This window comes from Urocitellus parryii, chromosome 8, assembly GCF_045843805.1.
Source record: "Urocitellus parryii isolate mUroPar1 chromosome 8, mUroPar1.hap1, whole genome shotgun sequence".
NCBI lineage: Eukaryota > Metazoa > Chordata > Mammalia > Rodentia > Sciuridae > Urocitellus > Urocitellus parryii.
Genome location: NC_135538.1, coordinates 56688874 through 56706190, shown reverse-complemented (window position 1 = coordinate 56706190; position 17317 = coordinate 56688874). Strand labels below are relative to the sequence as shown.

The 17317-nt window shown below is 34.8% G+C and overlaps 1 protein-coding gene across 3 annotated transcripts in view; it reads left to right on the top strand.

Annotated features, from left to right (window-relative positions):
* Positions 1-17317, top strand: part of Lin28b (lin-28 RNA binding posttranscriptional regulator B) — a 111891-nt gene that overhangs the window by 56637 nt on the left and 37937 nt on the right. For 2 of the 3 annotated variants that reach the window (XM_077802197.1, XM_026389673.2), the window contains exon 3: positions 9101-9285. In XM_077802197.1, coding sequence (XP_077658323.1) covers positions 9101-9285 — 185 coding nt within the window. Of the gene's footprint in view, positions 1-9100; positions 9286-11804; positions 11877-17317 lie in introns of all 3 variants that reach the window. The other variant, XM_026389672.2, reaches the window with a different exon arrangement.

Below are 17317 nucleotides of genomic sequence, written 5' to 3'. Positions count from 1 at the left end.
ATGTGGTGCTGAGGATCGAACCCGGGCCGCACGCATGCCAGGCAAGCGCGCTACCACTTGAGCCACATCTCCAGCCCTGATATAGCTAATTTTTATTTTCTCCCTTTCTCTTTCTCACTTTGATGCTTCTGTCTGCCTTAAACATATATTAAGTACTTGGTATGTTTCTGGGATGGTTTTAAGCATGGAAGTGAGAAATTATATTTCCTTTCCAGTAGTTCATAACTTTCTAAGAACCAAACATATTGTAATATGGAATGGTAAGTGTTACAATAGTGCTACATATGGTATGCACTTGGAACAAGGGAAAAGGAATGCCTACATTTTTCTTGAAATTGATATAAAAGGCTTTGAAGAGAAGATAATGTTTAAATTGAAACTCAGTGATGTACAAACATTTGCCTTGTGGGGACAAGGGTTAAGGTAGTTTGGATCAAATGATTCTGCAGGTAAAAGCATTCAGCCATTGCTGTTAACGATACATGCTCAGTACATACTTGTTTTGTCTCAGCTGTTCCTTACCTGTGTGCAAGTGGGGGAGCACATTGGAAACTTAAATAATATAAACTGTTTACTGAACTGCGGACATTGGGCTAAGCACTGTTTTAGGTATTTTACATTTTATTATTTGGGACCCATTAATAATTATAGCAGATAGTTGTTATTCCTAGAGAGATTATTAGTTTATATATAAGGAAATTGAAGCACATTTTTTTTAATATTTATTTTTTAGGTGTAGATGGACATAATGCCTTTATTTAATTAATTTATTTTTTATGTGTTGCTGAGGATCAAACCCTAGGGCATTGTACATGCTACATGTACCACTAGCTACAACCCCAGCCCTTGGAGCAATTTTTTTTTTTTTAGCAAAAAAAAAAAAAAAAACTTAAGTAAGTTTGTGGTCAGGCAGCTTGAATTTGTAAGTAGGAGGATCAACATTCAAATCCAGGATTTTTTCCAATGTCATTTGAGAAGTGTTGCCAATTTTATTGCATCCTTTTCAGCTTTGAAGTACAGGTCAGATGGAGGGATTTATGTAAGGTTTCCTTTAATATTCAAGACAAGTAGTGATCCTATTCTTGTGAAATTATTTGATAATTTCATTGGAGTAAATTGGATTTATTCTATTTAAGTAAAATTCTCAGCAAACATTTACTTCAACACTACCACCATAGTTTTTAAGCTTCTGTTTTCTTAAGGGATTTAAATTAAAAAAACTAAAATCTTGCTCTTATTTACTGAATTGGGACATACTAAGCATGCATAAAGGAAAATTTCTGTTTTGACTAAAAAATAGTCACCATTCATTTCTATCTGTGTCCACATAGACAAGGAGAAGTCATAAAGATTTTTTAAAATTCTTATAACTAAAAGTAGTGATGTATATTTTATTACAAAAAGAAAAGAGGGAGTCTTGTCCAACTGTATGCAACTTGTCCAAGGTTATATAGGAAGCACATTAATTTTATCCGTTCTCCCTCCTTCCTTTTCATCCTTTCTTTCTTCACTCCTCCCTCCCTCCCTCCCTTCCTTCCTACCATCTCTTACTTTGTTTTTGTCCAAATTTTTAAATATTTTTTCATCTTTTACTTCCAAAACACTTAATTTTGAATTGAACCCAGGGACCTCTGTCTCTGAGCTACATCACCAGCCTTTTTATTTTGACTCAGGTTCTTGCTGAGTTGCTGAGGCTTGCATTAAACTTGAGATCACTCTGCCTCAGCCTTCCAGGTTGCTAGGATTACAGGCATGCACCATGGTGTGTGACTCAAAGATCATGTTTCTGAGAAGGCTTTTGAATTCTCTGATTGTTTTTGTTCTTGTTTTATTAAAGCTATGTTGCCTTAAATATCTCTGGGAGTACTAATTAAATGATGTATCAGTTTTTTTGGTTCTATCAATTATCTTGACCTCACATGTTTTGTGATTCTTGAAGAACTTTTCAGGTGTGTGAATGAGGAATAAGAAGGAGGGATAGGAATGATTTAAGGTTGAATGGGTAGGTAGCTGACTTACACCAGTGGTTTTCTAGTTGTGTGCAGGCTTCAGCATCTCCCTGATATTTCCTTCAGTATCTGTAGAGAAGTGCCTCTTATTTGCCTTGAGGCATTATTTGGCTGTGTCATGAGTGTAGGTAGGTATAGGGGTGGAAGAAGGGAATGAGCTTTTGGTCCTTACACCATTAACACCTCAGTTTTAAGACCTACTGTGTTCTTGTCCTTTGTCACAGGCATTGTGTCTTAGCACAACCTATTAGGCCTTTGAAGAGTATTGGTTCCTACTTCAGTGCAGCTCTTTCTGTTAGTTTTCTAGGGTGTGGTTTCTTTAGCTCAGCTTTCAGTGAACATTCTAACTTAAAGAAATTTGTTGAATTCTGTTTTTTTGTGTGCATGTGGTATTGAGGATTGAACCCAGGGGCGCTTAACCACTGAACCACATTCCCAGTTCTTTTAAAGATTTTATTTAGAGACAGGATCTTGCTGAGATGCTCAGGGCCTTGCTAAGTTGCTGAAGCTGGCTTTGAACTCATGATCATACTCCTAAACTGCTGGGATTACAGGTGTGTGCCGCCACTCCTGGCTGCCATGCAGCTGAATTCTGTTTTCTGTTGATGGCATCCTTCCCATTATCTTCCTTGTTGTGAATCCATTTTATTTTATTTTGTTATTATATTGTCATTTTGATGGCTTTTAAAGACCAACTTGAGGTGAGTCTGTACAGCTTGCTATCTTGAACTGGAATAAAATGTATTCTTATTTCTGTGGAGAATCATATAGCTACACTTACGTGCCTTCCCAATCTGGTTGGAGAGAAATTATGTGCCAAGAGAAATAGGTAATGCTATCATTACTGTCTGGAGACATGGGTAGAAATACTTTTTTTATATATATTTTTTATTGGTTGTTCAAAACATTACAAAGCTCATGATATATCATCTTTCATACATTTGACTCAATTGGGTTATGAACTCCCATTTTTACCCCAAATACAAATTGCAGAATCACATCGGTTACACACTCACATTTTTACATAATGGCATATTAGTGACTGTTGTATTCTGCTGCCTTTCCTATCCCCTACTATCCCCCCTCCCCTCCCCACCCATCATCCCTCTCTACCTCATCTGCTGTTGTTCAATTCTCTCCCTTGTTTCCCCCCCCTTTCCCCTCACATCCTCTTCTGTGTAATTTTGTGTAACATTGAGGGTCTCCTACCATTTCCATATGCTTTCCCTTCTTTCTCCCTTTCTCTCCCCCCACTTGTCTTTGTTTAATGTTAATCTTTTCCTCATGCTCTTCCTCCCTGTGGTAGAAATACTTGACAAATAAAATACAGCATTTGAACTGCTCTCATTTGACTCTATATTCCTGTTATTATTCTTTTAAACAGTAGGGAGGAGGAACATATGTATAGCAAGGAAATTGAAAGCTCATCTATTTGTAATTCTGTAATATATTTGTGTCACAGTGAATTTTAAAAGTTGGAATAAAAATAAAGGGAAGCAGAGAAAAGGGAATCTCACTTTGTTGGAAGAAGAGGAACCAAATTAGCTGTTCATGTATGATATACACATTCAAAATTGGCCTGTCCCATTGTAAGCACACTGTTTTAGCACACATCAGTAGTTCCTTCTAAATACTCTTCATTCATTTATCATTTATTACTTTGTTCCTTTATTCATTCAATTCCTGATTCTCTTCTATACAGAGTATGTTTTATTTTGTCCCAACAAATTAAGTATAAATGAAAATATAAGCCCATATGTCAAAAGTTCTTCTATTAATATGTACAACTTTTTTTTAAAAAAATCACCAATCTATATTCTTAGACCAGTCTTCATGTATTGTGAGACACATCAAATATAGATGATAATGGGTAGAAGGAAGAACAAGAAAAAAAGTCCACTTTAACTTTTGAATGGAGTCATTGGATAGCATTGCTATCTTGAACCATTGCAATACTGCTTTTTTTTTTTTTGTGTGTGTGTGTGTGTGTGTTGGGGGGTACTAGGGATTGTACCCAAGGGCCCTTTACCCCTGAGCTACATCGCTGCTTTCTGTAGTGAGACAGGGTCTAAGTTGCTCAAACTGACCTCAAACTTGCAGTCCTTCTGCCTCAGCTTCCTAATATGCTGGGATTACAGGCATTCAGCACTGAACCTGGCTACATTTTATTTCTGATGAACCATATATAGTGTCTCTTTGACATTAAATGAATTTTATGATATTCTTTTTGTGACATTCTTTTTATGACATTGAAAGAATTTTGGGCTGGGGATGTGACTCAAGCGGTAGCACACTTGCCTGGCATGCCTGCGGCCCGGGTTCGATCCTCAGCACCACATACAAACAAAGATGTCGTGTCCACCGATAACTAAAAAAAAAAAAAAATATTAAAATTCTTTCTCTCTCTCTTTAAAAAAAAAAGAAAGAATTTTATGCACTGGAAGTAGAAGTAGGTAGAAAAAAATCTGGTTTTGCATGTGCAACTCATTTATAAAAGAATTCAGTCCATTTTTTCTTTTTTCAATTGAGAATTAGACTAATAATCCTTGATTTTATTGATGCTAACTGTAGAATTATTTTAAGTACTTATTGAGTGGTAGCTATTTGCAGGCATTATGTTAAGCCCTTTGGAAAATACTTGGAAAAAAGATGTATATTACATTCTTAGTGCGTGAACTAAAGAGTACTAAAGAGTAGAAGATGAGTCCAAAAGAGCAAATGAGATGTAAGGCATATACAGATATTTGCATTACATGGCAGTATGCTGTAGAAACTATAATAGAAAATTCAATTAAGTGAAAGAGAAAAGAATCCAATTTGGGACAATTGAGGATGGTGACATAAAGGATCATGGAACTATGCCTTGAAGAGTGAGTAAGATTTTTGGTAGACAGCTGCGTCGAAGAGTGTGTCCTTACCAAAATAAGCTGGTATAGAGAGCTGAGATGATCTTCAGGGAAGTTCAAGTGTACCAGTTTTACTAAGAAAAGTGTTGCATTTTAGAGAAATGGAAAAAGATATGGCAAATGTAAGTAGAGGTAAGATTATAAATTCTCATCTAAGCAAGATCTGAGTGTTATTGTAGATTTTGGGATGTGAGACTAACAAGCAAAAATATATTCAGAGGGAATATGCAGATGTGAAAGATACTGTAGATTGGGAAGGAGACTCATGTTGAAATATAATAACTATTATACACATCCTAATAGAGGATGTTAGGGCTCTGAAGTGGGTAACGGCAATCCAGATGGGGCAGATGAAAAAGAGATTATGAGAAAGAATGCACAAGATTTAGTAAATGGTTTAGGTAAAACCAAGAATCCATATGACTGGCTGGGTATAGTAGTGCAGGCCTGTTATCCCTGTGGCTCAGGAAGCTGAGATAGGAAGATTGAGAGTTCAAAGCTAGCCTCAGCAAAACTGAGGTGCTAAGCAACTCAGTGAGACTCTTTCTCTAAATAAAATACAAAATAGGGCTGGGGATGTGGCTCAGTGGCCGAGTGCCCTTGAGTTCAATCCCTGGTCCCCCCCCCCCAAAAAAAAATAATGGATTTTTAATAAAAATTTGCAGATCAAGGGGAGAAGTTCATTTTTGTGACCAAATATAATGAACTATTTCCCTACCTTTTAACAAATCTTTTCCACCTGTATGGCAGCTATGTTAATAAGATAGCAAAGACAGAATATTCTCATAATTCTCTGTGAATTGTAGTCTTTGTATTGCAGAGCCATTGTAAGGATAGTCATTCTTATTTTTGCTCAGGTATTATGACAGGGGAGGAGGGGAGAGTGTGTATGGTGGAATTAGAAAAAAAAAAGTGTTCTTTCCAAATGTCATGACAAATAGTCAGAATTTAGCTTTAGATTTGAGAAAGTAGTTCACTTATAAATGATAACCTATCAAAAGTCTTAATGATGTTAAATGAAACTAAGTTGGTGAAAAATGCACCTGTATGCTAGGAAATAGGAGATAAGTGATAGAATTTTTGTTGCTGAAGCAAAACATGAACATACAATATCTAAAATTAAAACTGCTGTTCCTTCATTCTCATAATTTCAGTAGTTCAGCTGTGTTTCACTTCATCCCACTTACATATACACTTTCTTGAGTGGGAAGGAAGAAAGGGAATGAAAACAAAAAGAGCTATTTATAATTAGTGCGGAGAAAGCTTAGAAGAAAAAATGAGATGATGCTGTAGAATTGTTAAAATAGCTTTAAAAATGATGATTTGTTATTTTAAAGAGTGCAGACAGTTGTGGGTTTTTGCCCTATATACCATCAGGTAGCAAAGTGGTGCTATCAAATTGTAGACTTCAGCATGAAGGATTTCACTGTCAGGTGATCATCACTAGAAATAGGTTAGTAACTCTGATATCATGTATCATATTACTTTATCACAATGAACAGTCTCCTTTTGTGTTACATTTTGAAGTGTTTCTATTTGTTCCTTGTAATGATTTGGATTATATATAATTATAGTCCCCTTTATCTGAAAAGCACACATTCTATGACCCCTCTGGGGGATGCCTAAAACCAAGGACCCATGGGAAAAACACTGTGTACCTATCCCTGTGTGTACTGTTTTGTCCTTTAAACCCATAACACAAATCTAATGCCTTTACCAGGTTCACTAAGCACTTGACTCTACTGTGGCTATAACTTTTGCAGTTTGAGGTGCAGCAACAAAACTAGTATGAATTTCTTTTTCCTTCTTTACAATGTCATGGGTAGATTTGTTTTTATCATAGGTCTTAGCAACTTCAGCATCAAGTCAAGAACTTTCACCTTTTCACTTAAAGGAAGCAGTTTATAGCTTCTCCTTTTTGTGTCTTAATTGCCCGCAACACTACTCCTGCCCTTTGGGATCATTATTAAGTAAAATAAGGACTACTTCAACACAAGCAGTATGATACAGCAAGATGACTACTGTGGGAAGTGTATGCAGAGTGGTCCCACAGAATGAAGGGGATGATTTAAGTCCTGGGTGGTATGGAGTGGGATGACCAGAGATGATTTTATTGTGCTATTCAGAATGGTAAGCGATTTAAAACGTATGCATATTTTCTGACTGCCATTGACTTTCAGGCAACTGAACTCCTGAGACGCAAAACCATGGATAAAGGGGACTACTGTATTTAACTGCTTTCTGTTACTTTAATAAAACACTCGTGGCAAGGTAATTTTAAAAATTTAATGTAGTTTATAGTTCCAGAAGTTTAAAGGCCAAGACTAGGTGGGGTGGAGAGCATTGGTTAGATCTCTGGCAAAGGCCCAAAGGTAGATGGCTTCATGGCAGGGGCACATCTGAGAACAAGAGACTCTGCAGTCTCACAGTAACTTCCAAAAGCATGTGACTGACTTCTTCAAGATCTCCCTCTTAGCCAGTTGTGATGGTGCACACCTGTAATCCTAGTGGCTACAAAGGCCGAGACAGGAGGATCAGAGGATTGAGAGTTCAAAGCTAGCCTCAGCAACAGTGAAGCACTAAGCAACTCAGTGAGACCCTGAATCTAAGTAAAATACAAAAAGGGCTGGGGATGTGCTCAGTGGTTGAGTGCCCCTGAGTTCAATTCCTGGTCTCCCCCCCCCGCCCCCCGACAAAAAATAATCTCCCACTTAACGGTTTCACACTATTTTCTAATGCTGCATCAGGAGACCAGGCTTCCAGTATTGGAACCCTTGGGGACAAACCACAGTGAATTGCCTTTGGAATCATGAACTTGGCCGGAGTCAGGGTGAAGATTTTCTGGTTCTGTATTTCCCTAAGTACACTAGTGATCTGTGCTTATACAGAAGATTAATAAAGAACCTTAATTGATCCCAATTAAATCAGGATCAATCAATTCAGGAAATTGCTGAGTTTAGACACATTAAACAAGATTTTTATTATGGTGGCAGTGATGGAGGGGAAGATGTTTCTGAGACTAATATGCTAATCTGATTGGCCCAAGAAGAAACATATAGGATTTCACAAACTTATTTTACCACGAATTCTTGTTTCTGTGGAGTCTTTTTCAGATTTATTGTTAACTCAGAATTCAAATGGCTTGAATTTACAGACAAATAGAAAGTAAATTAAATAGTTTATTCAAAACTTACTTGAAGAACTGGATTTGAACCAAGGTCTTCTACCATATTGTATTTCTTTCTTTTGCCCCTTCACCCCAGATGCAGAAAAGTCTCTTCAAACTACATGGTATTCCAAGTTAGATTTGTCAATTGTACATAAAAGGGTTTGAAGAAGAAATAAAACTAATTACTGAATTATTTTTAGTAGATTTTGAATTGGCATATTGACTTTGATGAAAATAGTAGGATTAAAACAGCCAATGAGCATTTGACATTAAAGTTACAGTTTTGTCATTTGGAAATTAAATTTTTTGCAAAACTCAGCAGTGTATATAGAAAACTTTCCTACCTTCCTAGACCAGGATTGAAGAAAATGACTCTTTATGATTTAGTGTCTTGTTCCAAATCCCATCTCTGCAGAAATAACATATATCTTTTTAAAAAAATGACATAGATGGCATCATGGTACACATATTGTTCTTTAGCCTTAACCTTTTACTCAACAGTATTATGTGCTCATCTTCCCACATAAATACATGTAGAACTAAACAAAAACAACAACAACAAAATCTTAATGACTTTATAATATTATATTATTTGGCTTTATTGTAATTAATGTAATCATTGGGATTAAATGGACCTTAGGGTGGTTATGATTTTTTTTGTTGTTGTTAACCCAACGGTACTATGATGGTCCTTTTTCTTCTTTGAACTTTGTGTAAGTTGTTTATAGTAGAATTCTTGTAGAATTGCTGAAAGCTTTATAGTTTGGAAATAAAAGAAATGGTAAATATCTAAGTAAATATATAAAAAAAGAATTGCTGGGTCAAAGAATATGCACATTTACATTTTTGTATGTATTGCTAAACATTATAATAATGTCACTGAACTTTAAAAAACCTATACTTTTGTAATGGATCACAAGATATCTTACTTTGTTAATTTAAAATTTATTGAGAGAAATTATAAATAGGTGATAATGATGATCTTGCTCTCCCTGTTCATTTTCCCTTCTTTATAGAGCAAACTATTCATGGAAGGATTTAGAAGTCTGAAAGAAGGTGAACCAGTGGAATTCACATTTAAAAAATCTTCCAAAGGCCTTGAATCAATACGGGTAACAGGACCTGGTGGGAGCCCCTGCTTAGGAAGTGAAAGAAGACCCAAAGGGAAGACACTACAAAAAAGAAAACCAAAGGGAGACAGGTAATCTTTATCACTTGGCTAATTTATGAGTTTGTTATATTTGGAAAAGCATTCTAACATTTCCTTATTTTTATTATATTATTGGACTTCATCTAGTACCAAAAGAAAACACCACTACTGTGTAATTGAATAGCAGATATCAAGAATATAGTCAGTTCTGCAATTTGAATTATCTGCAGAGAGTGCTAAACTGAGTATTTGGCATAAAACACTTCATAGTCCCTTGACCACCAAAAAAAGTATAGTTTTTTTTTTTTTTCACCAGACTGTTCTGGGACCACACATAGGGAGCTGAAGTTCCCAGTAGACAGAGGTGCTCTTCATATATCCAAAATTTGCCAGCACTTCACCTGTTTTTTTTTTTTTTAATGTTTATTTATTTAGTTAGTTAGTTCTCGGCGGACACAACATCCTTGTTGGTATGTGGTGCTGAGGATCGAACCCGGGCCGCACGCATGCCAGGCGAGCGAGCTACCGCTTGAGCCACATCCCCAGCCCCTTCACCTGTTTTTTCAGATGAAAATATACTGATGGTTTTGTTTGTTTTTAAAAACCAGTTCACATATGAAAAATCCAAACAACATAAAAAACTAAAGTAAGGAAAAAATAATTTGAAATCCTAACTATAGGTGGGAATCATAAAATATATGCTGTTTTGAAACTTGTAAATCTTTTTCACTAAATAATATATCAGACTCTTTCATGTCAATCATTAACATTTGCATAAATTTCCACCATATGGACATACCAGTATTTAATTTAAATGAACAATACTATGTTAATGGGTATTTAGGATAATTTTAGTATTTTGAATTATCAATAATAGCACTCTGCAAGTCGTTTCATGTGCAGTTTTGAAAAGTCTGATTGAATCTTAGAAGAAATATTTAATAGAGAAAATTTTGGATTAAAAAAATTGATGCTTTAAAATGTTTGTTGCCTATTTCCCACCTGCTGTCCACAATCATGAAGGCCAAATTACAGCCCCTCCAAAAGTCAAACAGCTCTCACCAAATGTTGTCATTTGTTTAATCTTAAGAAATTAAGATTGTTCCACTTTGCATCCTTTGATGACCTTAGAAGTTGAAAGGTTTTTATGTTGGTATTCATCTTCAATTTTTATTCCACAAATTGCGTTTTTCTAATTCTTTGACCTTTGATCTATTGATGTTCATTTGTTATTACTGACTTGTAATTTCTCTGTATATTTAGGATGTGAATCTTTGGTCTCAAATAAAAAATCAGAAATATTTTTCAACTAACAAAATATATTTTAATTTTAATGATAGTGTTTTTTAAAAATAGTATTGAAGTTTTGAACTTTTATAGGAACATGTTTGTGACTTTCTCCATAATACTATCTGACTTTAGTTGCTATCTACCTTCCAAACTACAAAGTTAAAAATATATTATTATGGGGCTGGGTGTAGCTCACTGGTAGAACATGTGCTTATTAGCATGTGTGAGGCCCTAGATTTAATCCCCCAACACACACACACACACACAGAAAGAAAGAAAAAAGCACACTGTATACATCAATATTTTCTCATACTATTTTTGTTTACCTTTTAAATATTACTCTCTCTCTCTCCTCATTATTTTTGTTTTTGAAGAGAGAGAAGGCTATATGGATCTAACTTTTCTTTCCCTTCCAAACAGCTAGCTACTTATCATTACTGCATTTATTTCCTGGTCAGTATTTTCTCAATGATTTGAAAAGCTCTCCAGTAAGAGAATAAGTTATTTTTATCCCACATTTTTCAGAGCACATTTTGTACTAAAGAAAATTGATGAATATGTTTGAAAGTTTAATGATATACTTAACTAATTGGAATGGTTTTCTGCTCCCAGAGAGATGATAATGATGATGACAATAATAAAATACAAGTAAAGCAAAGTAAAATAAAATAAAACAATCCTTTATTTTTTATATTAAATGTTTAAAAGTATAGTTCTTTTTTTTTAATTGGTACTAGGGATTGAATGTCAGGGCACTTTACACTTGAGCCACATCCCCAACCCTTTTTATTTTTTTATTTTAAGACAAGGTCTAAGTTGCTAAGATTAGCCTCAAACTTGTGATCCTCCTGCCTCAGCCTCCCAAGTCATTTGGATTATGGGTATGAGCTACCTCGCCTGAATAACAGTATAGTTCTTAATGCCTTATATGTTTTCTTATTTGGAATCAGTAAGGGGGAGGATGGTGGAGGCTGAAAGTTAAAGCATAAGACAGCAAGTCATTCCTTCATATAGGGGTTTGTCAATCATTGGAAGAACTTTGATTTTGGAGGAAATGAGAAGTCATTGGAAATTTTTAGGTTAAAAAGTAGTGTAATATGACTTACCTCCTTAAAGTATCATTCTGGCAGCTGTGATTACAGCATAATTTGAGAGGTATTATTGGAAACTGAGAGATCATTAACGAGGCTTTTCTAATGCTGTGGGAAAGAGATGGTGGTGGTTTGGACTGGGATGTTAGCTGTAGAAGTGGTGAGCGAAAATTCCAATATGTTTTGAAGGTGGAGACGGCAGGATTTACTGGTGGATCAGAAGTGGACTGTGAGAGAAGAAGAGTCCAGGATGACTCCAAGGTTTGTTTGGTCTGGGCAACAGGAAAAGTGGAGGGAGCATTTACCAAGATGGGGAATACTGCAGAAGGAACAATAAATCAAAAGTGTGGTTTTGGATATATTTAGTTGGAGAGACATAATAACCATCCAAGTGGAGATGTAGATTAAGCAAATGGATTAAGCATATGGAGTTCTCTGCCTGGAGATGAAATTATTTAGAGAAAAGATGATACTTGCAGCTATAATATTAGATGAGATTACCATCAAAATAAGTATATGTAGGAAAGAGGACCGAGTCCTGAGCATGCTAAGCATTGAGAAGCAAGAATAGCAAAAGGCATGAAGGAGAGAAGCAGGAGGAAAATCAAGAAGGGATTTTGTTTTAGAAGGAAAGAAACAGTTTCAAAAAGGGGAGATTATCAGGGATGTTCAGTGGTATTATGAGCAAGTAAAATGACCACTGAAACCTGAACTGCTTAGTAACACACAAGTCATTAGTAAAGTTGGCTGGTTTGGTGAACTAGTGGGACTTAATGCCTACCTGGATTGTGTTCAACAGAGAATTAAAGGAGAGGAAGAGACAGCAAGTATAACGTATAAGTGACATTTACTGGTAAGCAGGCTGTAAATGAAGCCATAGCCAAAGGGAAGAAATTATAGCATGTTTATGTGTTGATGGGAAATGATCTAATAGAAAGGAAAGATTAAACATGCAGGGGAGAAGAGGACAGTTGCTCCAGTGATTTCTTTGGGTAGAAAGATTGGGATTTAAAGCAAACTGGGAGAGCCTGTTGTGAATATAGCTGGTTCATTCTTTGAAACTCAGGCAAGGCACAGCCTACAGGCACAGATACAGGTAGGTAGGCAGATACAAAAGTGGGGTAAAGTAAGATTTCTCACCATTTTATACTGTTTGTTTAATGAAATTTGAAGCAAGATCATTTATTGAGAGTGATGGTAAAAGGAGATTAGGAGATTTAATAAGGAGAAAGTATGAAATAGGAAAATAGAAGAGTGAACACATTGTGGAAAAGAAGAAGAAAGAGTACCAAGCCATACCAAAGTTCCACTTAAAGTTAGTGGACATGAGTTTAAAGTCAAGTCAGTTGATATGATTCTGTTTTCTCCTTCGTTGACTTCATGATTATGGATGTGAAATAGGCATTAAACCAGAATTATCTACAGTTGGTAGGTAAACTAGTTTTTTTCTAATTGAGAAAGAAAAGGAAGAGAAACAAAGGATTGGAAGGTGAAGGGAACAATTATAATGATGGAAAATATGAGCTAAACTGGGTAAGGAATGAAGACATTGAAAAGGTATTAGGCTCATGGACATAGGTTGCAGTGGGGTCAAAGAATTATAGTTGGGATCCTAGAAGGAATGACCTAGCAAGACAGGGGGGGGTGTTAGTCAAAGGTGAATTACTGCACCAACCACTGACATTAATTGCATGTCTTATTGTGGTTAAAGCTTTGATACGTTTGATATTTAATGATTTTCAACTATCTGTTTAAAGTTTAGGATGCCCATGATCTTTGTCACTCTAGTTTTCCATGTGCCACTATTTATAATCTGTAATAAAATATTAAAATAAGCATTGTGACAACTGACTATAAACTGAAATAAATAGAAAACAAGGTTTGACAGTGTGGTGTCTGAAGATGGGTCTTTATCAACTGATGGCTGTAACAGTTAGTTACCAAGGTACTGATTTGTTCCCTGAATCTTTAAAAGGCTTCAGAGATCTTTAATGACTTTCTTGAGTTCTTCTGTGGATATTAACCATATCTATTTTATGAAACAGTTCTAGTAATGAGAATAAAATTATATTTTGATTCATACTTCATGTTTATTAGCATAATTGTATAAAGTATCCTAAAAAATCTTATTCTGGATTCTCTAGTTATTGTCATATTCATGATTTATTTTATTATATTTCAAAGAACAAAGTACTGTATTAATATGTTATACTGTTTTTTCCTAATTTATTCTGTGATTATTCTTAATATTTCCTTTCCATTCATTTTATTTTTTACCAAAATTTAATGAATGTTTGTCAATGTGTATGCACAGTCCACGGGTCTAAAGAGTTACATGGGACTGTGGTAGAAATTTAAAATAGGGCAGATGCTAAAGGAAATGTTACTTATTGTCAACATCTGATCAGTCTCTTCCTTCAAGAATGCCTTAGCGTATTTCTCTGCTTCTTTCCTCTGTTGGAATCATTTCATGTCTTCCTTTAGATAATTTACCACTTCAGCCAAGTTCTAGTTTGTTTTAGTCAGCTTTTTTGTTACTGTGACCAAAAGACCTGGCAAGAATAAATAGAAGGGGGAAAGTTTATTTGTCTCACACTTTTAGAGGGCTCAAAGGGCTCAGTCCATACATAGCCAGTTCCATTACTCTGGGGCTGTGGTGAGGCAGAACATCAGGGTGTGGCAGAGGATGTAGCAGAGGAAAGCAACTACAGACATGTATCAGAAAGCAGAGAGCTATTTTTACCTTTTTAAAAAATTTTTATCTTTTGGATTGAATCCAGGGCCACTTAACCACTGTGCAACACCCCAGCCCTTTTTTATATTATTTAGAGACAAGGTCTCATTTTGTTGTTGAGGTCTTACTAAATTGCTGAGGCTGGCTTTGAACTCACAATCCTCCTGCTTCAGTCAGTGCCTCATGCATGCTAGGCAAGCACTCTACCACTAAGCCACAACCCCAGCCCTGTTTTTTTTTTTTTTTTTTAAATGAGTTATAATCTGTAGCTATCCAGATTTATTGTAGAGTGTAAATTTCCCACATTTGGCTGACTTCTGGATCCTTTAGATAGGTCCCTTTCATTTTTTGAGAACTTGCTGGTATAAAACACTTTCATACTCATAGTCCACAAAATATTTAAAATAGTGTTATTAAATGATTGGTTTGGTTTGCTGAAGTGCTTGAAAGCTAGAGTCCAGTTAATTTATATTAAAAGAGAAGTAAATACTGTTATATGTTTCGTTGGCCTGGAACATTGTTTTTATTTTATTTTGAATGGCTGTATAGTAAAATTAACCTTTTGTTTTGTTTTGTTACTGGGGATTGAACTCTGGGGCACTCGGCCACTGAACCACATCCACAACCTTATTTTGTATTTTCATTTAGAGACAGGGTCTCACTGAGTTGTTTGGTGTCTTGCTTTTGCTGAGGCTGGCTTTGAACTTAAGATCCTCCTGCCTCAGCCTCCCGAGCTGCTGGAACATCACCATGCCTGACAACTTTTTTCTCTGAGTATGCAGTTCTGTGAATTTTAATGCATGTATATATTCCTGTATTTGCCAACGTAGTCTGTATTCAGAACAATCTTATCACCCGCCAAAACCCAGCCTCTTGCTATCTTTTATAGTTATCCTGCCTCCAACCATATATCCTGGCAACCACTAACTTGTTCTCTTTCACTATACTTTTATCTTTATGAGCAACATCTAAAAGGAATAACACATTTTTATTTGAAAATTAAAAATTTGAAATTCATTCACACTGTTTAATGTATCAATAGCTCATTTACAAAAATGCTGAGTGTTATTCCTTCATGGGGGTAGAACACTGTTTATATGTTCATCTGTTGAAGAGCACTTGGGTGTTTTCCAGTTGTAGCAGTTATGAACAGAGCCACAGCACAGATTTTTGTGAAGATTAGTTTTCATTTTTGGAGTGAGATTGCTGAATTGTGTGGTCATGGTCATATTTTTAAACTTATAAGAAACTGCCAAGTTGTTTTCCAGAGTGTGTGTACTATTTTTAATCTCCCACCAGCAATATATGAAAGTTCTACCTGCTACACATCTTTGCTAGCATTTGGTATTGTCACTTTTAAAAAACTTTTATATTAACCATTCTAATAGGCATGTAGTGATGTCTTATCGTGGTTTTAATTCTCATTTCCATAGTAGTTACTGATACTGAGCATATTTTTATGGTTTTTCATGTCATCTTTGTATCCTTTTTGATGACATGTCTGCTCTGGTCTTTTGCCCATTTTTCACTTTTTTTGTGTGTGTTTTAGAGAACTCTTCATAGACATTGTGGATACAAGACTCTGCTAGAAATATAACTTGCACATAGCTTCTTCAAAGACAAGTCTGTGGCTTGTCTTTCCAGTCACTTAAATATTTCTTATAGAGCAGAAGTTTTTAGTTTTGATGAAGCTAATTTTTTCACTTTTATTTGATTTCATGTTTATTTGATGTCATGTGTAAGAATTCTTTATTTAATCCTATGTCACAAAGATTTCCTTCTGTGTTTTCTCTAGTATTTTAATACTTTTACATTTTCCTATTTATCCATGATCCATTTAGAGTTAGTTTTTGTAATAAAGTGTGAGGCTTAGGTGAAGATTGATTTTTTACCTGTGACTATTATACCATTTGTTGAATATTCTTTCTCCTACAGTGATTTTTAGATCATAAAGTTTAACTTCTGTCATTTCAAATTAAAAAGTAGAAATTTTGAATTTTTGATTACATGGAATTTTTGTGTTTAACAAATTCAAAATCTGGCCCATCTCAAGAGAACTTACTGTTAGAACCATATTTTCTGTGGAAAAAATATAGTATTAAGGATTGTACCTTAATTATTAAATATATATATATATATATATATATATATATATGTGTATATATATATATATATTTTAAGTGGGATTATTTTTCACTGTTTTAAAATTCTGCTGAATTTAATATCTAACTCCTAGTGTCCAGTTATTCAGTAATAGTAAAAGTTGTATTTTATTTAAAATTTTCCAGATTTGAGAAGTTTCTTAAAATTTCAAATGAAATAATTTTAGATTTATTCTGCTTAGTTTTTCTTAGTTTATTTTAAAAAGTAGGACATTTAATGGCCTTATAGAGCTTTCTTTATAATAAAATGAAGATGATTGTAACTAAAAGATTTTTTTAAAATTATGTTTCTTCTAAAAAGTTGTCCTATACTTGGTAACTTTTAAGAAAACACAATTTACTGTGAGGAAAAAGAAGTAATTTCTAACAGTAAAATTGTAGGGGAGGGTGATAGAATGATTATTTTGTTAGCTCCTGTTGACTTTTTAGTATTAATATGAAATAATCACATCAGCCTGTAGTATAAAGTTAAATATTTTATGGAATAACTTTTTAGTTTATGTTTGCAAATATTTTTAATGAGCAAAAGGATTAAAATGATTTTAATCTTTAATGATAAATATATAACTTCTAGGAACATTTGCAGTGATGTGGTAGATATATACGTTGAATGTGTACATATAACTTTGGGTTTTTTTTTTTGTTTGTTTATGGCTTTTCCTTTTACCTTCTTTTTAATTCTGTTTTTTTCCTGGGGTACTGACTATTGTCTTTGTTCTCCTTAACCTTCCACATCTTTTGACCCAACCACACTCTCCAAGAAGTACTATTCATAATAATGCAAGTTTTCTTTTTTCAGAGTGTTG